General features: G+C 44.4%; 1 protein-coding gene across 1 annotated transcript; it reads left to right on the top strand.

Annotated features, from left to right (window-relative positions):
* Nucleotides 1-24,274: 24,274 nt before the first annotated feature.
* Nucleotides 24,275-26,161, top strand: SCG2 (secretogranin II). The gene has a single exon (XM_009815141.2). It carries the CDS (start codon nucleotides 24,278-24,280, stop codon nucleotides 26,159-26,161), a length of 1,884 nt encoding a protein of 627 aa, XP_009813443.2. The 5' UTR covers nucleotides 24,275-24,277.
* The last annotated feature ends 569 nt before the right edge of the window (nucleotides 26,162-26,730 follow it).

The following is a 26,730-nucleotide window of genomic DNA, read 5'->3' as shown; positions in this document are numbered from 1 at the left end:
ATGTATTGATTTATTCATCATTAATGTTAAATGAAGGACCGTCTTAATCTTACCATTAGTTACTGAAGGAGACTGCTTAATCAAAAGTCATTCTTCCATAGTATGACATGTAATTATTGCAAAGAAAAGATCATATAAGTACAGTGAAGATGGAGTAAGAAGTGATTAAAAATAATTTGGGGGTGATGGTGGTCAATGCTACTGCTGATATTTCTTCATAGGAACTCAAGTATTTCTAAAACATCTGCCAGGTTTAAAGACTGAGTCCATGTATTGACATTGCTCTTGCACAGGGTGTCTTAAAGCAGAGTTTGGGAGCAACAGTAGTTGGGGAAGTTTCTCACCTCTGATCTCCTTCCAGTGCAACACGGAAATTATAAAGGTCATTTCAGTCTGAAAATGCTCCTTTTAATTAAAAATTGCATTAATCTCTGAGGTTGATGGGCTGCAAAATTTCAATTTTCTTCTTTGAAAGGTGCCTGAAACTCAGTAAGAGTTGGTAAGCAGGAATGTGTGGGTGTGGTGGGTGTGTTTGGTTTTACCTGGTGTCGCCCTTTTGCAGATAATATGGTGCAGAAATTTTCCATAGGGTGTTATTAGTATGCTCCAGGACTTGGGTTGGTATATTTTTCAAATGTGATCACTTTGAATGGTGTTCACCTCATCCAGCTTGAACTGTCTTAAAATCGGATGTGAAGTCATCTAGCCATCTACAGTCAGAGCAAGAGGAGCAGTTCTGGTGGGTCATTCATTACATCTCTTTTAAACGTACCCTTGGGTGGGGCTGAACTGCCCTGGTTTGCCGTCTTTTGAAAGCAGGCTGGAAAGACCATTGCACCCCAGCCTGGAAGGAGTGCTGGGTGAGATGAGCCCAGCCCTCTGGTTTTAGTGGTGTCTTGTGTAGCGATATTCCCACAAGGATGACTTTCTAGTGTTCAGTGTGCTGCTTAGTAAGAGTGACAGAGCAACACTGTTTTCAATTGCAGCGGTGGAAGAAACCTCATGTGGGAACAGAGTTAAGGCATAGATAGAGGATTTTAAATTGCAATGGCCTCTCTTTGTGAAATTAGCTGGTAATAAAGGCAAGAATTCCCCTGGGGCAAGAAACACTCTGGGTTTCACTTCTCCCCCTCGCAGTGTTCCAGCAGCAGCAATTGGTTTCTGTAACTATTGGCCCTCAACTCTGGTAGCTTGAGAGCAGGTTGGGGCTGGTGCCCGCCGACAGCAGCTGCTGGGTCTGTGTGCAGCATCATCCCAAGCATCTTTGTGTCTCTGCTGTCACCAACAGAGAAAACTATCTGAGCTAGAAATACTTTGTATTTGGTAGTGTTGAGATTGTGCTCTCCTCTTGTTTGCAGGTGGGTTAACTCCGTGACCTTAACAGAGACTTGTAAGGCCTTAGAATCAATCCAGATGACAGCTTGCTGTCATTACAGCCTTTCCTATGACATATCTGAATGCAGTCCCTGCGTTTCTTAATCTGTCCTTATTCAGTAATACTATGTGTGCTCCTATCAGGCAAATACAGAAATTGCTGGAGATCTTGGTTCCCAAATGTCTTCTGCTGATGCATTTAAGGCTTTCGGCTCCCGAGAGCAGCCCGTGTGATAAACAAGCTGGCTGTGTGCCACACGCTGTTTTGCACTACTGCTTTTCCTACAAGTCTCCATGCCACTGAAAGATCTCAAGGGAGAGTAATGCTCTAACAGAGGCACAAACCAATGCAGATACTTATGAATTGTTAGGCAGATTATTTACCGTTGTTTTGAACACGGTTTCTTAACTCACCAGCAGCAAAAAGAAACTTGTGCCACCGATATCTGAGCTGTTTTCTTTTGCTGCTTTCCGTAAGGAGATGGAGCTGGCAAACTGGGGTGTTTTGGCATTTCAGTAGAACGGATGGATTTGACTTCTCTGAAACACAATTTCTGTCGGCGCCTGTCAGAGGAAATACCCGTTTATCTCGTGCTGCGCTGGCTGGCGTGTCGCGCGGTGGGGACAGCGTGTGTTACTAGCCCAGCTTTGTACCTCTCCTGGCATGCGTTAATCGTGCGAGTTGTGGTGGTTTGGTTATGAGCAAGTAATCCCGCGCTTGTGCTTCCAGTTTTGTTTCTGGGCAGAGACCAGCCTGGGAAGCCGTAACGTAAGTGCTCATGTACAAGAAAGTCCAGCAGCCCACTGTGTGCTCCAGGGGAGAAGCAAGAAGTGCTGCTCTGGGGCTGAGGAGGGACAGGGCTGAAGCAGCAGTGCCTCAGGCTCTCTGCTGAGCTGTGGGGAGAGGGCAACCGCTGCCTCTCCGCTCCTTTCTCCTTGCCTGCTCGCTGAGGTTGGAAATCGGATCACTGGCGTGGCTCAGCGCTGATGGTCACGCCAGGAGGCAGCAAATATTCACGCCATGTGCTCTTCCTTGGCTAGATGCTAAATTTCTGTGTCCTCTGAAGTGTGTTTCTAGGGGGAGTTCTCACAGTTGAGGCGCTGGAACTTAATAACATGCTTTTAAGAGAAACAAACTTAAGCCAGGATTTTTGTGGACAATAGGGCCAGAGCAAAGTAATATGTGTGGATGAATCTGGTTGCCACTGGGGAAATGCCTGGGATTTTTTCTACCTTTCTGATTCAGACCTTGCATGCAGCTGAAGGCCTTGGGATTTTGAGGAGCTGTGTGGGTTTTGTCTCTGCAGGAGAGTCTGCGCTTCGGAGAGGTTGCAACTTACTTCGATACCGAAACGTTAACAGCAAATGGTGCATCCTGGGGGGTAGGTGGGTTTCAGGGAGAAGGGTGGTCCAGGGGCTAGGATGCTTCCATGGGCTAGGGCAGACTAGGGTCAGTTCTGGGTCCCCTTCGGGCATCCCACGTGAGCACAAGGGGTATGTGGGGCTTAGACTCTCTGTGAAGCCACGGCTATTTGTGAAGTAACATCCTCTCCTCTCCTGCACCAGGGAAGGAGTACTGCAGAGGGGAGAAAGGTCAGATACCCTGGTGATGAGTGAGGGGGATATAAGCACTTGAGAGCATGCTGGGACCTGCTCCTACCCGTCTCTGTGCACTCCAGGTCGGGTGGACCTGAGTCAGCTCTGGTCCAGCATCCACAGAGCCATGTTAGCACCGTGCTGGATCTGCTGCTCAGCAAATAGACAACTGTACCTGCCCACAGGGATCAAATTCTCCATTTCCCATAAATTCTTTGATTTAGGAGGGAAATCTGGATGTGCAGATATTCATTAGGTCCAGGGGTGCCATGTGAATTGTGAATAAAAAAATGGCACATGAAATTCTAGTCACTAGAACGGGGAAATAAAAGGCAACTAATGTAGAAATTATTGATTTTTTTTTTTTTACTTGGTTAATATGTGTTAAAACTGCTTGAACACAGTTGCAAACACAAAATGTGAGACAGGCAATAAGGAGTGGCTGATCTCATGTTAACATCCTTTAATTAGTGCAGAAAGTAGCCTGTCGACCGTATCTGAAGTGGAAGGGCTGCACACTGAAGCGTTCACTGGGATGAACTAATATGTGATTCCAGGTGAGACTGTTTCTTTCAGTGCTGTCAACAGTGAGCCCGGGGGAGTTTGTTCTTTCCAACCGGATGACAGCTAGGGACAGATTTCTTAATATTTGTTACAGTGTTGATGCCTTTAACTGTATGGCACATCAGGAGGAAAAGATTCACTGCTCTGAATAGCTGAACCTGGCCTTTTTATTCTCACCGTTTGAGTTTAATGGTATAGCTTAAAATGTAAAGCCTGAGATATGAGATTGTAAGAAGTTCTTTAGTTAGACTGTACACTGCCATATTTTAAATCGCTTTAAATTCATCATGCTTCAGAGCTAGAATGAACCTTAATGCCACAATGCTATAGAACACATACATTTTTGCAGGTAACTTCCATACAAAACCACAGAAAACTGTTTTTCAGCACAGTACAGGGGGCTATTCTGTCACGTTTCTCATTTTTTGTGGGTTTTTTTTGAGCACTTTTCTATCTTGTGAGTTGTTTCCCTTCCTACTCCCCTCAAAACCTACTGAAAATTTTACAACATTTTTTATACTAAAGGGGCCTCCCAGTCTTGAATGCTTAATGCTGTGATGGGCAGGGAAAGGCCTGTGTTCTGCAGAGAAGGAAACCGGGAACAGAAAGGCTAAGCGAGCTGCTGAAGTGCCTTCAGGAAATCCATGGCAGATCGGGGAAGACATGCTCTTGGTTGTCCTGCCAACCCATGTGCCAGCCTTGCTCTCAAACTTGCGATTGGTTCTTGCGTGTTAAGCGTCCCTCATGCTGAAAGGAAGGCTCTTTGCTACTAGGAACAAGACCCGTCCCTAATCAAAATGCAGCAAATTCTGGAAAGAGAAAACCCACAACTTTGGGTGGATGCGCCTTCAGATATAGTGCGATAGTGACAGAATACCCTCTTTTCCACCCAGAGCTACCTCTGGGTGCCCAGGCAGCCTCTGCAGCCAGTGTGGTAACACGACAGAGCGCTGCGGCACTCTCCTAGCCGGCAAAAAATGGAACAGAACCTGCAGCCCCGTCATAATCTCACTTCGGAAATAGCAAATGGTCATTGTGTCTGGAAATCTTCAGCTGATTTATTTCCAGCGACTGGGTAAATGTATTGCTGTAGTTTGTGTTACAAAGGAGAACCTGCTTTCTGTCTACTCTCTTCCTCTTGTAGACTGTCAAGTGTTAGCACAGACCTAGCGAAAGCAACTCTTAGCAGCATTTCTTTCCACTGAGATGGAGATAACTGAGGAAGGATGGTTGTAGGTATTCAAGACTGTTGGATCTTACACTCACAGACGCCATGTACAGGCAGAAAAGCTGTAATCACTGCTCAGTTTCTTCAAAGTCTCCATCCGATCTGAATCCCTGGGCTGGGACATGGGTGAGTGTTGGTGGAGAACAACTCTGTGTTTTGCCTTCAAACATTAGAGAGCAACTGCTAGTTGTCCTAGCAAGTACTTCAAGGTTTTCCAGCCCAATAAACTTGGATGGTATTGCTATGCAATGGCTGAAGATAGTGTTTTGCAACCATTACTCAAACTGAAAGTTAGGTACCTTTTTACGGATACTGAAGCCAGCTCCATTAAAATGGCTTCCCCCTCTGGCTCCGAGAAGTTCCTGGTGATGGTTACAGAGGTAATAGTTGAATCTTTTGATTCTGTCTAAAAACTAATTTCCATACTATCAATAGGGAGAAAATGCTGTGGAATCACATGGTTCCAGGAAAGTACCTGTGTAACAATTGACATATTGTGAGAAGGGGGCTCTGTTTGCAGGTAAAAGATATAACTGTTATTGAGAAAGATCAGAAGATGCCCAAGAAATAGATGACTGAAAGTGTATTTGATAGTAGGCAAAGATAGTCACCAAAACCAGAATTGTCCCAGTTGCAGGCATTCAGTGCACTTCTTGTGACCCGGATCATCTAATTCCGTCTGATAAACATTACTTTTAGTTTGGGAGTGCTTTTTTCCCTCTGTCCCATGTGAACAATTTGATTTTCCTGGCCCATTTGCAGCAGCATGTAATAGCAAAGCGTGTATCTTAAGCTGTTGCACAGGGGTTTATGTTTGGGGATCCTGGCTACAGGTCACAGCTTGGAGCATTGACGATATCCAGTAACGAGGCAGTGCCATGTCAGATACAACTGGATGAGTTATTTGTAGCAAACAACTGATTTAATTTCTTTCCTTCAGTCCCTGAATGATTTACTGTGAGGTTTTGACTGCTGGGGATCTGCGTGTGTGAAATGACAATGACTGTTTTATGCAAATAGGTTTCATGCTCTGGATTGCCAATCAGCTATTCAGAGAAATTATTTCTCATTATTTGCTATTTCAGCTGAATGACAGGCCTTGCAAGTCACGGGGCGTTGAGTCTGATCCCTGAATGAATAGTTTCCGAACTCACATGGAGCTTTCAAGATGATCTTTCAATAGGGCTGTATGCATGCTCTGAGCATGAACCCTGATGAAAACCCATTTGCCATGCTTTCCCCTTCCGTGCTGCATTCTTGGCGATGTTTTTTTTATTGCCGGCAAGGAATGGGAGTGTTGCCCAGTCTGTAGAGCAATCAACTGCTTGTCTTCAGATAAAGCTTTTTGAGTACTTTTTGGCAGCATTTTCTTGATTGTATGCAGGGGACTCATTGGTACAGGAAGAGAGGGTTGAATGTACAAGCAGTGTGGTAGTGGTTACTGGATGAGTTGGTATGGGTTTGCTGGTGCCACTACAGGCGGGTTGAGCCGACCCATGCCAGTGGGGCCCGGGCACTGTCCCCGCTCCTGCGGGCAGCCGCTGGCATGGCCGGGCTGCAATGCTCGTCCAGACCAGGCTTTGTCTCTGCCGGGGAAGCAGTCAACGTTTGCTGTGTTCCCTATGCAGGGAGGTTGTACATGAGAGAGCTACATCATTTGTGACAGTTGTAGCTCTAAATAGGAAATTATTAATATTTCATGATTATTTTTCTGTAAGGCATGATTCTTGGGAGAATGCATCAGTCTGACTTGCTGGAGAGAATAAGCCTGCCTTGCTTACCTTCAAATCAGAATGTAGTCAGGCACTGCATGCTAATAAACCTATATTAGATGAAAAGTCTCTGGCTGTCTGACTAATGCTCTGCTGCCAGTGCGTCAGTACAAAAGCGAACACTTAAGTTTTAGAAACTTCTGTTTCGCTCATCAGTCTTGCAAGTTAGCTGTCTTTCTGCCTTTCTCTTGGGCACCTTTAATCTAGGTTTTAAAATAGTGCAAGAGGTCATGAATGTCCAACGATTGCACCGATTGCAAAATCTTTGATTCTGATGAAAATCCTTCCTTTTTTCTTATTTATTTATTTTTCCCTTTCTTGAATCATAAGCAAACCTGCGTAAAATATTTCAGGATTGCACTAGAGAATAGCAAACAATTGGTCAAGGAAATGTTCTTGTATCTGTAATGCAACTTTTCTGTGGAGGTAGCTATTCAAAATGCCTCAAGGTAAAATATATTGGCAAATATCTTACAGAACTTTTGTTCTTATAATATTAATAGGATGGTCCCAGACTTACTGTTAATTGGCAGCTAGGCCACCAAGACTTTGACTGATGCGCTGGACTGCTCACAAGCAATTCTACAGGAACGTCATGGAAAAGTTGGTAAGAAAAGTGCCATAGAAGCCACTCTTCTCCTTTCTTCTCTGCAAGTCATTCGGTAGGAAGACTTATGCCATATTGTAGTACAATGCTGTTAAGTGCTTCAAATCAGAATGAAAAAAACAGTGGGACAGGCATATAGGTTCTATTCTTTAATCTGAACTCAGACCAGAAGTAAATGGGACTAAAGGATGATGTGTGTTCCCACAGACTAGTATAATGGCTTAATCCTTGTGCAGTAATACTGGAATATAAATAATTCACAGAAGATTCTGCTGGTCCCAACCAGGGTTTCATTCTGTTAGACACAGTAGAGAATACTACAAAAACATGATGAAGGAGAGTTAAGATTGCAGAGAAAACAGATGTTAGGAAGTGTCAGCATTAAGGTGGTCTGTGAAATGTTAATTTAACACACATACAACCCCCCCTGCAAGTACTACACTTGTTCTTAATTACAGTCAAGTCTAACTACTCTATCTGTACAATGGAATGGATATACTTGCTATAACCAAGCAAAACAAGGACTCCTGGTTCTTTTTAGGATGCTATTTTAGAGTTGGATTTGGTTTTATATCACAGCTGTTCCAGATGTTTTAAGGGCTGTTGGTAGACTCTAAATAAGGCAGAAAGGAATATGTAGGAATAGTAACTACTTTATAAGACAGCTCTACATTCACAAGACACTTGACAATAAGTTTTGGGGAGGAATGATTTCCAACACTGGAAGTACTTTGAGACCTCAGTGAGAGACAGGGTCATCTCAGAACTTTTGTCTTCAGTATCCAAGGATTCAGGGACTTAGAAAATTACATAGCTGAATTGCTTTTCTTTTCTGTCTAAAAAACCTGGTAAAGCAACCCCTTTTGGGTGTGTATAATTTTCTGCACATGTGGGTATATGCTATGGTATTTGATAATCCATCTTTTTTAAGCTAATGCAGCTGATATGTCAGGCAAAACTTGCTCAGCATTGTTAAAATTCATGTTGCTTTATGAATTTTGGACTTACATCAGCACAATGCAAAGTATGAATTCAACAGCTACTTTGTAGGTCAGAGTAGTCTCCAGGTAATAGGCAATATAGCCGTGGGAAGAAACCACATTTATTAGTGGATTGTGGGCACCTTTGTAGAAGTTACTTTCGATGATCAATGTAGCAATCAAATTTGCATTTGTTTTATGATCTGTTTGCCTGAAAATGATTGTTTGTTTGTTTATTGGGATCTTTTCTCTTAAAGTGTCATTGTTTGGTAAAAGGAGTGGTTGGACTTGGTTCTAGTGATTATAAAGAGGAGGTTTGGTTTTTGTTTTGTCTGATGCCATTGGCACAGAAAAGCCTCTGCAGTTCTTTTTGGTTTCCAAGTTAACACTGTCTCGGTGCTGCTGACTGTCGATAGATGGTCTCTGAGCCCTGGCTGTCTAAGCAGCTGTGAGAAGTAACAACATAAACTTAGAATTGAGAATTGTCAGTAGTAATTAAAAATCATGGCTAAGGGCAAACACTGACTGCTGCTCAAAGCACTTAGGCATGTTTTTAATTTTGTGCGTATTCCAAATGTATTTGGTCTTATTACAACCAAAGCATATACTTCCAATTCTATTGTTTTACTGCTTTTTAAAAGCAAACAAATGGCTGTAATTCATATATGTACTTGGTGGGTAAAAATCAGGGAACATAACGGCAGTTGTATGGATGGATTTACTTTTGGGAGCAGGTTCTGTATTTCTGCTTCCCTGCAGGTTAATTGTGCTGGGATTTGCTCTGTTACGCTTCTCACTTCAACATATTTTTCCTAAGACTTCTCTTATATTGTAAGCTTCATTTCATACATTTAATATCACTGTTCATCAGCCTAGTTACCCTTTGGGCCCACATCTTTGGCACAGACCCTGAAAGAGAGGCTCAATATTCCTGCCCCAGCTCCTGCACCATCTGGGCTTTCCAGTTCAGAGCCCCTGGCCCTGGTCTCCAGAGCAGCATACGTCTTCTCAGCTGTGCTGGCTCACGTCTTGCAGCTGCATCGCTGACAAGCGAACTGTTTCTTTCTCTTCCCAATTTCTGCTGTGTCTCCCCACACGTAACAGTTCTTTTCCCATGTCTTCCTGTTCTGTACTGAATGCCTCCATTCTACAAAAAATATAATAAGATGGGGATTGGTGTCCTTCGCAATGCCTAGCAGCGAGAAAGGACATCCTTCCACAGGAGCTCAGGGAGGACTGCTTCTGCACAGCACCAAGTCTGTACCCACCGGCCGCTGCCGGGTCCTTGCAGAAGAGAGGATGAGGAAGGAGAAAAGGACCTTTGTGCGCCGGGGTGGAAACCAGCCAGTGGGGAGTTGCACAAACGGCCACCGAGCCGGGACAGTTTCTGCAGCCGTAGTCTGAGAGAGAAGCCGAGCAGCAGCATGATGCTGTGTGGAGCACGATGTACATCTGCTGCAACAGGCAACAGCCCGTCAGGAGAAGCTGAGAAGATACCACTTCAACAAACATACATGGTCATCACCTCCTGACTAAAAGCAAGCAACGGCAACCCAGAAGGGTTTTGTTTGGGTTGGTTTGTTTGTTTTTCATATAATAATGTTGTGAAAGAGTAATGTAAAATTGAGAACCTCATCAATATTACATCTGCAACAGATGGTGAAAACCTCCCTGCATGGACAAGTAATCCATTTAGTTCTTCAGACAAGATCTCCAGTGCCAGATGTAGTATCTGGCCTTTTGATTCAGCTTTGAGATACACTAGTGGAAAACCACAGCCTGCCAAACAACCCCACGTCTGCACAGGAGCATATGCAAGTCACGCTCTAGGTAAGGCTGACAGTAATTCATTGCGGTGCTTTCCGACCTGATTTTAAACAGCTCAAATGAATTGCTTTTGCCTTGAATTTCAAACAATGTATTTTGGATGAGCCGGAACACTTCTATGGGATCCAGCATCAGGCCGAATGCAGTAGATACAGATGGCAGGATACCTGTCATTTTTCGGAAGATGGCCACTGAGTCCCTGGGGGACACAGCTTGCCTTTGTGAGCAGCTCCTGGGCTGTGCTTGCGTGTGTGTGCAGACCTGCTGCTGGTGGGATGGACCTGGGGTGATGGTTTGCAGCACAGTGGCGGTGCAGCAGCAGGACTGCTGCAAAATAAAGCTAAGAGCTACAAGTCTGGTGGAAAATGTGTCATGCTGATCCAGACCTTTCCCCACCACATTGCCTTGTACAGGGGAGATCATCACTGAAAATTGGGTTGGTTTTAGGGACAGGCAAACAGTTTGCTAAGGTGGTGAAATAGCAGAGGTAGAAAAATTACAGTGTTAATGGTAAAAATGGACAGACCCAAGCCTCACGAACAGCCCTGACTCTGGCCCTGTGCGGTGTCCCTGCGCCTGGGAAGTCTGCTCAGTCTGTGGAATGAGGATAGCACTGGGGAAGCTACTGCCAACATCACATAAATCCATGTCACTGCCATCAGGCAAAGACAAAATAATATTATTTCAGTTGTCGTGATGCTCACATGATGTGTGTGGCAACAAAAATTGGTTTTCCCCGCTTAGTTGAAAAGCCCTGTGTGAAAGTAAAAGGGCTTGTTCAGTGTGAGCGCTTGCAAATGGAAACCAGTAACTCGGTCCCATCCTGCTGGAGAAGTGCCTTTCCTGCAGCCGCAGCCCTGCTGCAGATCTGGCTGACAAGACAGGAGTAAACAGTGTCTATAGAGTTCACACCTGATTTTTTTAAATGTATGTGGGAGAAAATTTCTAGAGTAAGGATGCTGCAGATTTGGGGTGAGATACAATAATGTGTCTGTTTACTTCCAGATTCGAATCCTGTTGAATCTGAATTATTAGCCCAGCACTCAAGCAGCTATTTTCATGACAAGCCTTCTGTCGCCTGCAGGGTTCCCTGGATACAAATGGTTTGTTTTGAGTACATTTCATTCGATTGGAAAAATAGCTTATGTTTAATATTTTGTAAAAGAGGCTGTGTATTTTATTTTTGCTGGTACAGAATCCATGCTCTCCATCTACTCATCAACATGTATCCAACTCTTTGCTCAATTCTTTCATTCCAAGGCAGAAAAAAATGATCTTACATTACACAGTCTTACTTGTGCTTAAGCTGGGACTGCTCAGTAAGATGCCTGTAGCCATAAGCTATTTGGACTAACATTCAGACAAGATAGTGCGTGGGCTACTTTCTCACTGGGTATTTGTCCATTCCCCAACTTACTTGTTACGGTACGATTTTCCTACCTGAAAAAAAAGCCGGGCAGTGGGTTGGCACACATCTGCCTTTACCCAGTAGTGGTATCTCAGCCTGGAGTGGGTTTTGATACAACCCAGCTGGTGGGTGGCTGGGTGGATTGGCCCAGGGTTTGGAAGAAGAGCAAAGCAGGAGCCTCAGGGCTGGGAATGGCACTCAGCCCTTCTCAGGCACTTACCAGCAAGGTCTATCAGACAGAAAGTATTTGCCTTAGGGGAAAATTGCAGCATTTTCTCCTGATTATATGGATTTTACTTGCCAGTCGAGGCTCTGATAGCTGAGAGAGAGATGCAAGACTGCTATCTAAAACAGTGTGGAGGTCCAAGCAAACGTTCTTCCCAGCTTGCAGAGGTGTTACTAGTTGTCACGTAGATTGCAGCCTGTTTGGCGAAACAATGTCACCGCTTGCATTTTGACTTTTGCTAGAGAAGGGAGCAGCCTGCCTAGCACTGTTTTCCTCGCGCAAAAGGCCTTTTCGGGATTGAGCGATAAGAAAAAGCAAATTATAGATGTTAACAGAGCTCTTAATCTTTTCAGTGGATGGACGTGTTGTGCCATGTCCCCAGCTGTACCCACCCTCTGGCTCCCACCCCATCCTGCGTTGGATGGAGCATGGTGGCTTGTCCATGTGCACTTACGCAGGGTGGCAGCTCGCTGTTCCCAGACTGCACTGCTTGATTTCTCTGTCTCTTCCTGTTCAGATTATGCCTCCTGCACATCTGGCCAATGGCATTAAACCCTCACTGTCCGGGGAGTGTCTCTGCCAATTGATAAATGGGCCACACCGGAGTTCTGCTCAGCTGTATGAGCCGCGGGCACGCCTGACCACAGCCCGACTGCTTGAAGCAGCGAGGCTGGCCAGGCAGGAGGCTGGTGCAAGGCTAGGCGGTAAATGATTAACCTTGCATCTTTTCTGCTTTTTGGACCAATGTTCTGGACTTGCCTTGATCCTACAGTCACTAAACTAGCAAAGCTGCCGTTGAAGGCAGCCAACTCTCCCTGGCTGTATATCCTGAAATTCAAAGTCATAGAGTCATAGAACCATTTAGATTGGAAAAGACCTTTAAGATCATCAAGTCCAACTGTTAACCTGGCACTGCCAAGTCCACCACTAAACCATGTCCCTACGTGCCACATCCACACGTCTTTTAAATACCTCCAGTGATGGTGACTCAACCACCTCCCTGGGCAGCCTGTTCCAATGTCTGACTACCCTTTCAGTGAAGAGGTTTTTCCTGTATCCAATTTAAACCTCCCCTGGTGCAACTTGAGGCCATTTCTTCTTGTGCTATCACATGTCACTGGGGAGAAGAGACCAACACCCACCTCTCTGCAACCCCCTTTCAGGTAATTGTAGAGAGCAATAAGGTCTCCCCTCAGCCTCCTCTTCCCCAGGCTGAACAACCCCAGTTCCCTCAGCCGCTCCTCATCAGACTTGTGCTCCAGACCCCTCACCAGCTTCATCGCCCTTCTCTGGACATGCTCCAGCACCTCAATGTCCTTCTTGTAGTGAGGGGCCCAAAACTGAACACAATATTTGAGGTGCGGCCTCACCAGCGCCGAGTACAGGGGCACGATCACCTCCCTACTCCTGCTGGCCACACTATTTCTGATAGAGACCAGGATGCCGTTGGCCTTCTTGGCCACCTGGGCACACTGCTGGCTCATATTCAGCCGGCTGTTGACCAACACCCCCAGGTCCTTTTCCACTGGGCAGCTTTCCAGCCACCCCTCCCCAAGCCTGTAGCGTTGCATGGGGTTGTTGTGACCAAAGTGTAGAACCCGGCACTTGGCCTTGTTGAACCTCATCCAATTGGCCTCGGCCCATCGATCCAGCCTGTCCAGATCCCTCTGCAGAGCCTTCTGACCCTCGAGCAGATCAACACTCCCTCCCAACTTGGTGTCATCTGCAAACTTACTGAGGGTGCACTCGATCCCCTCATCCAGATCATTGGTAAAGATATTGAAGAGAACTGGCCCCAACACTGAGCCCTGGGGAACACCACTTGTGACTGGCCGACAACTGGATTTAACTCCATTCACCACAACCCTTTGGGCCTGGCTGTCCCACTAGTTTTTTACCCAGTGAAGAGTGCACCCGTCCAAGCCATGAGCAGCCAGTTTCTCCAGGAGAATGCTGTGGGAAATGGTGTCAAAGGCTTTACTAAAGTCTAGGTAGACAACATCCCCAGCCTTTCCCTCATCCACTAAGTGGGACATCTTGTCATAGAAGGAGATCAGGTTAGTACAATCAGTCAGTACTGTTCAACCCCAAAAATATAAGCTCTCTACTTTGATGCTGATGTGGCAAATGTTAACAGCTATAACCACATGGGATGATATAAATTTGTGCTCTTGTTTTGATGCAATCACTCATGTTTATGTTGACTTAACTTTTAATTTAGTATACATTTTAAAAAAAGGGCATGACATGAAGTGGTTCTGCCTTGTCCACACGAGCTACCGAATCAAACTGTTTGCCCTCTTCTTGGTAGAAGTTGTCTCCAGGAAGAAATTCTATAATGTTGGTTCTGTGCTGTGCCTTAAACTGAGTCTCTTTTTTCTATTTTTGTCACATTCGTGACCAAATGCTAAATTTGGTTTTGACCCAGATCTGTATAAATTACTGTAGCAATAGGGTTGGAACCTATGTAGGCACATACTTACTAAGCAAAGAAGGACAAACCTAAGGCCACAAAAAAGACTGTAATGGCACCGGTGAAACTAATAGCACTAGCAAAGACAATGCAAGAGAAAATTGTGATAATATTTTATGGCAAGGAAACAGAGTGTGGCTTCTTGCCCTCCTAGCTTTAGCAGATAATTCTCGCACACTGCATTGCTAAAGCACCCGTTGCCCTAATGGCTTGGGGATGGAAGAACATTGCTCCACATGAAGTAACGCAAGCATGCTAGTTCATGCTTTGAGAATAGTTGGATTCTCAAAAAAAAAAAAAAAAAAGTAAGAACAGGAGTGTTAATTTTGGAGTGGCAATTTTGCTACTGTGAGTCCTATCCTGTGTTGTCAGACAAGGCAGCAGATAACAAAATGGAGGTTTTCTGCCAAAGACAAGGAGATCCAAAATCACTGAGCTTTTCCATGTTTATGAGTGATCAATGTGAAAATTAATGAGGCTTTAAGATAAGTAAGGGATAGAAATGGCTTAGCCCCAAGATCATGAAGTTTCTGCAGAGCAGAATTGCTGAAATGATTTAGCAGAGGACTAAATAGTGTAACTAACCTTATGCATAGCTGTGAGATCACTTCTATCTGTTTATTTAAAATGAAAAATCCCATAAATGTGAGTACAGATCACTGTTGTGCCAACTTTTTTCACTCTCATGTAAAACCTTTGTGTTCTCTCATGAAAAAACATCACTGAAGGTCAATCTCGGCTGACCCAAATACCCCAAGGTGGCCAATACCCCAGGTCAGTCCCTCACACCAGCCAAGATGCTTGACATGTGCCGGTAGCACTCACCTGGGAAAGCAGAGGCAAACCCGTTTTGCTGTCTGCTGTTGCTGGTTGTTGCCACAGCTGCTCTGAAGGGCTTGGAGGTTTTGGTTAAGTAATCTCCAATGATTTTGGGTGAACCTGTGCAGTTTCTCCAACTGCCAAGCCATGGTTGCTTTGTTTCCTTCCCCCGTGAGCCGGCAGTGAGGAGCGGCACAGCTCCTCAGAAAGATACGACCTGGTTATAAACAATCATCTTTTTTTTTTCTTTGACTCATCTTTGGCAAAGGCAAGTTGGCTGGGGCTGGAGTATGGGCTGCATCTTCTGTATCGGAATGACGCTAGAAGATGCTAGGTCGTGCAAAGTCTCGTGGGTGACGCATCGTTAAAGCAGCTTGCGAGCAGCAATACTTCCCTCAGCACCGCGAGCCCTGCTGCTGAGCTCCGCTGGGTGTCAAGGAAAGGGGAGCCTACCCCATGACAATTAAAACTCTTTTCTCAACTTCTGCTTGGCAAGGTGCAAAGAAATCCTCTTTTCATGCTCAACTACTAAAAATAAATCCTATACTGGGTTTCAGAAGCAGCCGCATGACTAAAATGAGCCGTTCGGTTTCATTCATGTTTGCTGTCTATTAATCTGTTCTCCTCACCCTCAGCAGGGTATGACTCAGGGCTTCGCATTGTCTTCCTCCCTAAACTATCTGTGTTTTGACTTTAAATTCTGCCGTCTGACGCAAAGCAGTGCTGAAATCATGACAGTGTGATCCAGCCAGCTCCCAGGAGGCTCTTGATCTTTACTGGCTGGTAAATGTAGCACTCAGAACAGCTATGCAGAGCAGATATTGATATTTTTACACCACATGTTGGTAAGCAGATGTCACAGGCTTGTGAAGAGCCTTGAAACTCCACAGAAGAAAATATGTGAGTATGTATGTGGGGGAGGCCTGGAGATAAAAATAATTTGGTGGTTATATGGGAAGACGTACATTGCTTAATCTGCTGGTGTTTTACTATTCCTGTTCATGGTACTCAAACTGGAGGCTGCACTGGAACAAGTATAACAGTGAACTCTTTCCCTGTTGATTCATCTGCTGCTTTTACACGCTCCTTCCAGCGGAGGCTTCTCTCCTGCTCCGGCCCTAGCTGAGCTGATAGGTCCCATCCGCCTGCCGTGAGCTGAGGTGCTACGTGGTGGACCCCAATTATCCCAAGCTTGAGGCATCCTGTAGTCAGTGTATGTCACTGGGCAGGGAGGTAGGAGCAGTGAGGCAGCAGGTCTGGGGGGCTGAGCCGCTGTAGGCGCAGAGCAGTGTTTTCCATTACAAACCACCACCGATTTTAGTTTGCCGTAAGCGGTTGTGCTGCAGGCTGAGCAGCTGGGCCAGGGTGGCTCCTCTAGGCAGGCTGGTGGGCGTGCATGGAGGGAGAAACTGCGCGGTGCCCTCAGTGAGGCCGCTGCCGCGCCGTCTCGGCCACCTCCTCGGGCCGGGCACCCACACAGGCTCCTGCAGAGGGGCCACTCGCCCCCCACCCCGGTGTCGAGGAAGCCTCCTGCTTACGGAGTGCCCGGATCTCCGATGGCGCAGGGTGGGTAAGGGAAACCCCACCCGTGGCACGACAGGCTTGTGCTGAAATAGTGACACTCGCAAGGTTGTTGGTATGTCCACATTGCAAAGGCGGACATACAGCCGTGCCCGAGAGGTAGCAGTCAGGTCTTGCCTAAGGTTTCTCTTCCTGGCTAATTTCTTTTAAATGCAGGCAGCCTGAAATCCTGAACATGTAAATGTTGGGTAAAAGTCAGGATTTGTAATTTTTTTTTGTTCTTAGCAAATCTGTTCTTAAAATGTCCCTACGGAGCAAGTAGCAAACCTTCAGGGAGGCGTGTCCGTCAGGCTGGTGTTGAACCTACTCAATCTCACTGCAGTGGGGAATAAAGCCGAGTGATCTACGGCCACCGGACGCTTGCCTTGACATCCATGCTTTTAAAGGACTGTGGTTACAAATGGCAAAGCCCTTAGTTTTCCTTACAATGTTGTATTTTTCCGTCCCCTTAGAGCTTTGTTAATGAAATTTGAGCCATTTATTATGTACTAAATTTAGGGAGGCCAAAAATATTTGCATACAAATATGTTTGATCTTCCAAGCATGCAAAATGAGCACAAAATAACAAGTCTAATGTTGGACACAAGCAGAGTTCAAGTATTCTAAAATTAAAATAATTTAAAAGAATCTATATCTGTGATGGCACATGAACTTCTTCTGAGGCAATAAAACCTCCCCCTTCTCATTACATGCAGAATAAATGCAGATATTCAAGTCAGATATAGACTGAATTTTAAATGTGACAATGGCACTTATTCTGCAAGAAATGCCATGTCTGTAATGAATTGTAAATTATTTTTAGTTGCCACTGGAAACAGTGGAAGCGGGGGTAAATAATAAATATTGACACAACCCCGCTTTATTTTTAAGCAGTACTGATCTTTGGTGACACCAATTAGAGGAGGAGAGAGCTAGAGCTGAAGTGAACTGCACAAACTGCAAACTATTTTGGTGTTTAGAAAAGAGCTACAACAGCCAGACAAATGTGCTGCCTGCTGCTGCGCATTACTGCTGGGATGGTCCTACCATCGAAATCACAGCTTCATCCTCTTCATCCTCGGCACATGTGGTAGGAAGCAGGTCTCACTGGGAGACAACAGTCCATGAACGGTGGCGGTTCTTGCCACCATCACCCCACCAGTGCTGGTGCAGTCCTGGGGACTGGGCACAAGGGCAACAACACCAAGCCCCATGTCAGACCTTGCTACCACCTGAAGTCAAGTTCTCTGACTTTTCTTTCTCCATTAACTGTAGGAATGATCGTCTTCTAGCTGGGTACGACACAGCACGGTGGGGTGGAGTCCTCTTGCCTCTGTCTTCCCCCACCCAACCATTGCCTTGTTTCTTACATGAAATGAATTAAAAATCTCTCTGAAGCTTGACTTACCCTTAAATTAGTATGAAAGATGCAGGGTTGATTGATTAACTTTTAGCTTCTCATGATGCATAACTATGTAAGGTAGAGCATGAGACGGGGCAAGCCATTCAGAGAAACCGTTGCGTTTATTACTGGTCTGTTCCCAGAATCCACAAAAGGATGCAACATGGTCAAAATGTGCTCAGAAAAACAAGATTACTAAGCTCCTCTGGTTAAAGAGTTGATATTGAGCTAGTTCTAACACAATTTCCTAAAATTCAGAGATGCCGTGATGTGATCTTACTCTTGTATAAAATGCCATGGAAATTCTAATGACAGCACAGATCAAATTTTCTGTTGCATGACTCATGCTGAGGAAAAGAATGCCATACACTCAGTATGGGGGGAAAAAAAGTACATTCACTAAGGCCTTCCTTATAGGACTGTGCAGATGCAATCAATCATAAGCACAAAGTCCAGGCAACACTTTTTGATGTGGAGTAAAATTGACAGCTGAATTGTGGATACCCTTTGGTAAATTTTATCCACTGAACCCAAAATAGCCACGGCAGAGACCTAAGTCTGCCTGACTTCACACGCTGTAAATCTCAAGTGAGCGGTTAAGGAGCAGAGGAAGGAATTGTGCTCATGTGGCAATTAATCTGAGTTGTCTGAAATACGCAATGATGGTGAAGATCAGGGATAGAAGGATGGGGGCAGCAGGATGATTTCATGGGAAAGAACTTGCTGGGTAAATGCTAGGCGTTTGGTGGCAGAATGCACAAAACAAGAGTCTGTTGGAAACGCAGGCAGAGGCACAAGAAAATTCCTGAAAATCTGAATTGAGCATTTTTCTTCTTGGTTTTTTTTTTGGTTTTTTTTGATCATGGTGACTATTTTCTCAATGGACTCAGGTGCATTAGTGATAATGATGTCTGCAACTGTATTTTTTGTGGGCGTTCAGAGCCTTGCTGAAGGGGGATGTGCTGTTCAGCAATACAGCTCCCAGCTGCTCAGGGTAGACCATGATTTATTTGGACCTTGCTTTCTGCTTACTGCAGCAGATGCCTTTCTGTTGCCCATCTTCAGGGATGCTATCGTGGGTCCTAACGTAACTTCTCTTTTTGCCTCTTTTCTTTCTGGGTCCAGTGATGAAAGTGAGCATTTTGGATGGTATCTGGGGCCTGAATAATGAATAAAGCTGCTGATGAAGAGTTTCAGCACAAAAACTGGTCCTCTATTTTACTCATAACTCTACCTGAGGTGAAGCGAGAGGCTTCCAGATCTCCATTTCAACTACAACAAAAGCAGCAAGGATAGTCCTTTTGTCTGTGTTCATGGCTGCAATTATTTCTACCTTGCTGTTCTTACGACAATTTAATTTTTTAACATTTATTGGTTTGGAAGGTACATTCATCCTAGTTTTTTGCATTTTGTGCTGTAAAAGGTCAAAATTGTCAGGAAAGATTTATTTTTGGGGAAAAGGAGTCCTTATTTAAAAGCCAAAGTAAAACAACCTTTCTGGAATAGAAAGGAAGAAGGAGGAACGAGCTAAAACCCAGAGCAGCAGCTGAAGTGATGTGTTACATTTCATGCTTTCTGATTTATGGCACAGTGGTATTTACTCTCCCTAGTGATCTATGCGTGCAGGCACTGGCCTTTTTTGCACACAGAGTGCTGAGAATCGAGTTAAAACTGCAAGGGCATTGCCAGCAGTGCCTGGCAGTGGTGCCATAGGTGGGTAGTCCCTCTCTGGCTACATCTGCACCCCGGGAAGCGGGGTCGAAGCCGGGAGCGGGGCAGCCTGGCCCTGGTCCCACACCACAGCCACCGGTGGAGGCAGAGCCCTGCAGTAGTGGGGTGCTTGCGCCCTCCTGCACCGCCGCACACGGGCCCCGGGGCAGGGAGCTACTGTGACGGGGATCCTTCTGCCTTATCTTTGCCCAACATGCTTCAGTTTTTCCATCTGTCTCAGGCATACAATGGAAGGGTGTAATTTCCGCCCCCCCCCAGGACCACCCAACCCTCGGCAGGATGCTCTAGCTGGTCCAGAGCTCCGGGGCTTCCCACGCCTGATGAAGAGGCCACAGATGCCGTGAATTGTCCCTACCCTGTCACAAAGCCAGAACTGTGCTACAATGGCTCATTTAATGGATTAAAAAAGAAAAAAAAAAAAGTCCACGCAGACTGTAGCTGCTAAAAGGCCAGCTCCTGCAAAAGGCACGGGCACAGTTAGGTGCACACACGCACACGCTGACCTTTGCGCCGTGGTGCCTCGGCACATGGTCTTCCTCGCAGTGTGGCTCACACTCACCTGCCGTCCCTGCGTGCCCCCAGCTGCGCTCCTGTCCCGCAGCCCCGGGCGTGTGCCCCTGCTGCTGCCTTGGCCCCCACCTCCACACCCGAGGTGTTGGCCAGCTTGACAGCGTTCACAGAATCACAGATTCACTAAGGTTGGAAAAGACGTGTAAGATCATCAAGTTCCCCCGCTGCTCCTCACCACCTCCTGGTCTGTGGGAGCTGAGAAGCAGAAGGCACCGACTGTACCCTGTCTGCCGGTTTAGGTTCTTTTTACCTTTTTTTCCTTTTTCCCCTCTTTCTTCCTTTCCCCATATTTTATCTTTTTTCTCTTTTACGCCTTTTTTCCTTTTCTTTTTGTCCTTTCTTTTTTTTCCTTTTCCTTTTCTCCCCCTTTTTTCCCCCTTTTTGACGTGTCCCCTCCAGTTTTTATTTGCCCTTTCGACTGCCCTCCCCTTTGCGGGGAAGCGGGGGGGTCCTCAGCCCGCACCTGGGGAGGGTCCCGGTGGCCGCCACCCGCTTTCCGCCGGCGCGGCCCGGCGGAGGCTCCGCCGCCCGGGCGGGGCTTGGGAGCGCGGCTGACGTCAGGCGCGGCGAGGGCGGTATAAGCGGGCGCTGTCCGGGTGCTGAAGGCGGCGGCGGCGGCGGCGGCGGCGGCGGGAGCGGCGCTGGCAGGTAGGGGCTGCGCCGGGCTCCGCAGCGCGGCCGGGCCCGCCGAGGGGCGGCCGGGGGCTGGGGGGCTGGGGAACGCTCGTGCCTCCTCCCCTGTGGGGTGGGCTGCCAGCCGGGTAGGAACCGACAGCACAGAAAGGAGGTTAAGTCAAACGGCGAGTGACGGCAGAAAGTTGATGGGGTCGTAGCTGATATTTGTGATGAAACGTAGCCGTAAAATACAGACCTGTAACTATAGACATACTATGTATTTGCATTATCAGCATTGCTCGTGGCTGAAGCTGGGAAGTATAGCCTTTCTGTTTGCGATTGCGTTCAGCCGTGCTGGCTCGCCGACATGGCACTTCAGCCACGTCAAAACACGGGATGAGAGGTTACCTTGGATGCAAACACAATCTGACTAACTCTCCAGATGCATACATACACAAAGAGTCATTATATTCATTCAGAACTGCTTGGGGTTTGGGGTTTTTCCCTTCTCCTCATCCCCTTGTTATTTTGTTCATGTTTTGAGTCCCTTACACAGGAAAAGGGTTAGATATGCTTTAAAAAACCCCACAAATTTACTGCAGTCATGTTATTTATTGCAAAAGTAAATGGGAGGAAGAGTGCGCGATATATTTCTTTATTTTCCTTATGGAAAATTGCTGTTGGATTCCCCCTCAGAGTCTCAGGGCAGGGACTCACCTATGGGAAAGCTTATGAGTTTTCATCACAAATTTTCACTAAAAACATTACATTCACATCAGAGACAACTGCTGAAAGAGATCAAGAGAGAAAAATTACTGCTACCATGGAAACATCCCAGAAAGGAGATGTATTGTTTTGTCTGTTTTCTTTTTGTCTGACTTCTGTCAGTCTGCATTGCCTTTGTACACGTTAAATTGTGAACTCCATCACCTCATTTTGTAAGAAGGAACTCCTACATTTGTTGGCCAAACGATGATTTTCCTGTTTGTTAGGTACTAATAGAGAAGAAAATATGCTCCCCATCTAAGCTAGCTTCACCATTATCCATCTGTAGACAAAACAGCCATTTTAGCCTATTGTCATTTGAGAGGCACAAAAGAGAATGTGTTAATATAGATCCTAAAGACAGTCTAAAATGTCCTCTGTTTTCTCAAAAAATGTGGAATTGAGGTCTGAAAGACTGGGGAGGAGTCCTATTACCCTAGATAATGCAGTGTATTTTATGACAAGATTTTATGACCTGAACTCAAAGCTTTTAAAAGAAATCATTCACAAATCCATTTGACAAGGCTTTCAAGCATCATGTACCAATAAATTAGAAGTGAAAATTGGTCTAGAGACAAATAAACCCAAAATATCTAGAGAGGAGCCAATGACCTGTTATTCCTGCAAAGGAAATACCCAGTTGAGCAACATCCTTGTGGAACATTAAACTAAACTTTGCCTGGCTACACACATTTTGATTTTAATGGGATGCTGACGACTCTTACAAAGGCTGTAATAAGACATAATTGTGTGCAGTGAAGGAGGTTGAGTTCCTGGTCTCTGTGAGTGGGAGGTGCCTGTCAGATAATTATGGAACAACTCTCCCTTCCCCCACCCCTCAGAAAGGACAGAGTTTCTCATAGACTAATCAAACTAACTCTATTCATAACCAGTCTCTTTGCTGGAAAAAAAAAAGTCTTGATTTCATTTATTTGCTACAATAAGTAGCAAGGTGCTTTTTTTTTTTTTTTTTTCCCTTTACCGGAGATACACGTTTATGTATAGGACTAGTGCCTTTTCTGTGACAGAAAATGAAGCAATGTGTTGGCTTTGTTACGGGACGAACTCAGATCTGGAGGGTGGGACCTTCTAATCAGCTGTTCTGAACTAATCCTTTGTGAAATCAAGGCTCAAACGTATCCAGGCTTGAGTAGTCAGAAATGTTTGGGGAAATTGTTTGCTATTACGGCTGTTAGCTTGCCCAGGCATGCTGAGGGGAAAAAGCAGCTCTCTGAACTGATACTGCTTTAATTATTTAGTTAAGTCATATTAAGTTAGGAACAAAAACTGAGCAGAAAAATCCACAAGTGAGCTGAAATGAGCATATTCACGCTCACTTTCTACTTACAGCAGTGGGTAAATAGTGGTATACATCGCTCTTTCAGTCTGTCACGAGTCACTAACGTCTGAACACAATGCTTTTACCAAGCCAAAAACCAAAGGAACCAAAATAGGTCAATTAATCAAAGTGGTTTCTATCTTTATAATTTCTTTCTCATTATTGTACTTTATTCATTCATGTAACTGGATCAGAAAAGAGTCTACTCTGTCTGACAGCCCCCATATCAGTGCCTGAGCATCTCCTAGGAAAGAAGTGATGGCAATTTTTCCCTTCACTGGGTGGAGGGTGCTTAGCTCCCCGCAGGACTGGGCTTGTGCAGCTGTATCCTCATACGCAGCAGTGCTGTAATCTTCTTAATTCAATTGGAGGCATATTTTCCCCACTGCTGTTCCAGAGTTTATTGTTGGCTGGCATAAGCTGGGCAGACTGACTAGACATGGGCTTCTACTGATCTATTCTAACTGAATTTAGCTCACTTTTGGCAATGGTCATGTTTCTTCCTGTCCTGGGACCTGATTCAGTTTCTGCTGAAGTGAATGAATGAATGAAATCACCACTCAGAACCTACCTACTCGAGCTCATTTCTGAGATGAATTTTAAAGGATTCAGTAAAATTACATTGTACCTTTGGGATAAATTATAGTTTGTCCTTCATATAGGGGATCATTGCCCATAGGAAAATGGTTCACTCATAGAGCCTCTTAACTAAAATTCACGTGTAATACAAATAATATTCTTTCTAAAGAAATAGCAAGAAAGAAAGTAATAACACTAACAATAATGACAGAAATAAACTTGCAAGTCATTTTATAGGCCGTGTTCTCCACTTCATTACATTAATTTTATTGCAGCCTAGCACCATTCAGTGGTATTACACTGGCATTAAATTAGATGCCCTGTGGAACAACCTTACAAAATAACTATGTATGCAGTTTTAATATTAATATTTTGAGTGGCATTTAAATATATGAATATACTGATTTTACCATTTGAAGCCTTCATTTTCATAATCAAAATGACATCTAGATTCCTCTATGGGCATTTCATGAGCTATATAGGGTTTGTATTTTATACTTTGGTGCTGCCATTGGAAAATTGCTGTTCATAAAGTACATTGAACATAGAGATGAGAAGAAATTTCTAGCATAGGAAACAAATAGTTTCCAGTATAACTGAGGAATCATAGGAAAGATTCAGAAAAATCTCAGATTTCCACCAAAATATATGGCTTCCATGTATGAGTTATATTAGGTTTCCATAATTAATAAAAACATGTGTAGTACTGGTGGTATTCTTCATTATAAGTTCCAGTTTAAAATAACAATCTCTGTTTTGCTTCTTAGTTTGCTAAGTCTGTCTCCCTATGTTAACTGCTTCTTTTTTCTTCTTCTTCTTTATTTCAAGGAAATATTTTAAATATGGCAGAAACTAAAACCTTCCACCTTGAAGCAGCCTGTGCTCTCACCTTTTTCTTTGTTGTAATCTGTTGGGTTGATGCAGCTTCCTTCCAGCAGCATCAGCTGCTCCAGAAAGATCCAGACTATGTAATGAAAAACTTACAAAGGTTCCCAAATCCCGATATGATCAAAGCTTTGGAATACATAGAAGATCTTCGCAAGCAAACTAACAAGGGAGAAAGCAGCCCTGATTACAACTCTTATCAAAGTGTCCCTTATCTCCTGCAACAGAAAGAAAGCAAAGATCAGGTTCACCTACTGGACAACGTAAGGGATTCTTTGACTGAAGATGAGTCCCAATGGGTTAAGGTAATGTTGGAAGCCTTGCGTCAAGCTGAGAAAGAATCAAAAGCTGGCCCAAAGGAGAATAAACCTTATGGTCTGAGTTCAGATAACAACTTTCCAGCTGGAGTAACTGATGATTATGAGGCTTACAAGTGGCCTGAGAGGTGGCAAAAATATCTCAAAATGCCACTTGGGCACTATGAAGACAGTTCAAGAGACAGTCCTTTCAAGCGTACTAATGAAATAGTGGAAGAGCAATACACACCCCAAAGCCTTGCTACGTTGGAGTCTGTGTTTCAGGAGTTGGGGAAGATGGCAGGACCTAGTAACCACAAGAAAGAAAGGCTGGATGAGGACCAGAAATTGTATACAGATGATGAAGATGATGTATATAAAGTGAATAACATTGCCTATGAAGACGTGGTTGGAGGAGAAGATTGGAATCCCATAGAGGAAAAAGTGGAAAGTCAAACCCAGGAAGAGATAAAAGATAGCAAAGAGGAAATTGATAAACATGAAGAGGAGATTGATGATGAAATGAAAAGATCAGGGAAACTCAGCTTCCTTGAGGATGAAATAAGAAGAGACAATAAAGATCAAATGTCAGAGGATGTTTCAAAGCTAATGAATTATTACCTGAAGAGGCTGACGGGCGGTGCTGCAAATAGGAAATTAAGGACTGGAGGAGAACTTGAGGAAAAAAGAGCATCCATGTTTTTGGATAAGCAATTCGATCCTCAGTCTATAGCTCAGCTGATAGAAATCTCAAGGAATTTACAAATTCCTCCTGAGGATTTAATAGACATGTTGAAAGCTGGAGAAAAAAAGCAGCTTCAGAGTGAAATGTTGGAAGCTGAGCAGGAAGCAGAATTCCCAGAAGACCTCGATGAGATTGCTGAAAGTAATCTAGGACAGAGCGATATATTTAAAAATAATGTAAACTCTAAAAACGGGTACATGAAGCAGCCTCTTAATGTTATTCCAGAAAATCTACCTGAAGACCTCAATATTGAAGATATTGTCAGTCTTCTGGGAACTGACAATTTAGCTAATCAGAATCCCTCCTACTTACTAAATCGTCTTAATCAAGAAAATGATTTGCCAAGACTGTCTTACATTCCCAGAAGATTGAAAGGACACCCGTTTCCTAAAGCTGCCTGGATGAACGATTTGGAAAGGCGACAAATGGAGTATGAGAAACTGAACGAGAAGGATGAAGAGCTGGCCGATTACTTGGCAAAGGTGTTGGCAAAATATCCTGAAGTTATCAATACGAATCAGTTGAAACGAGTCCCAGTTCCAGCTTCTGAAAGTGACTTGCAGGAAGATGATCGGCTGGAGCAGGCCATCAGGGAGCACCTAAGCCAGCTGGGACCACAGGAGGCTGCGACGTTGGCTTCGCTCAGCAAAAGGCTTTCCATGGCTGGGGAAACCGACGACACGCAGAACAGGCAGTATCTGGATGAGGATATGCTAGCAAAGGTGCTAGAGTATCTAAAACAGGAGAAATCAGAGCTTCAAAGAGATCACATTACTAAACGGGCAATGGAAAATATGTAATTGTTTCCCAAATATTATTTCTCTTCAATGTGTTGACTTCTATCCCAATTCAGTTGTGATTTCTTCCTGCTCTCCCACTAAACAACCTATGGTAGACTACTTACCATTGAACAGTCTGCATATCTTTCTCAGAGCTGTTATATTGTTTATTGATATACTTATATATGTTATAAATTATGGGGCAAACAACAAATTGCTTCAAGTGTTTTAAGAAACAATTTAATGAAATCAAGTAAAACTATAATATGTAAAAAAATGACCTTTACATTGTTAATAAAACATGATAAATGAAGAGTGACAATTATAATTTGAAATTTTTAAGATTAATTGGATTATTTTGTTACTGTCTGTAGTGGTTTTTGTGGAGTATCGAATAAAAAAACAAAGCATTATATATAGTTTTATTTAAAAGGCTTTTTCTATTAAGTGTTTTATTGTTGATGAATAAATTATTTCTGGACAAGAGACTGTTTTTTGTGGCAGCTGATAAAGTCATAGTAATTTGAAATGGAAACATATGTTTTACTTCTACAGACAATTCTTCTGAAGTCTATTATTTTACTGTAGAA

The sequence above is a fragment of the Gavia stellata genome, chromosome 11 (assembly GCF_030936135.1).
Source record: "Gavia stellata isolate bGavSte3 chromosome 11, bGavSte3.hap2, whole genome shotgun sequence".
NCBI classification, from domain to species: domain Eukaryota; kingdom Metazoa; phylum Chordata; class Aves; order Gaviiformes; family Gaviidae; genus Gavia; species Gavia stellata.
The sequence above is the reverse complement of the archived record's forward strand: the minus strand, read 5'-3'. Positions and strand labels throughout refer to the sequence as shown.

Coding starts and splice junctions, on each gene's coding strand:
- SCG2 (XM_009815141.2), top strand. CDS start 24,278: ATGGCAGAAACTAAAACCTTCCACCTTGAAGCAGCCTGTGCTCTCACC.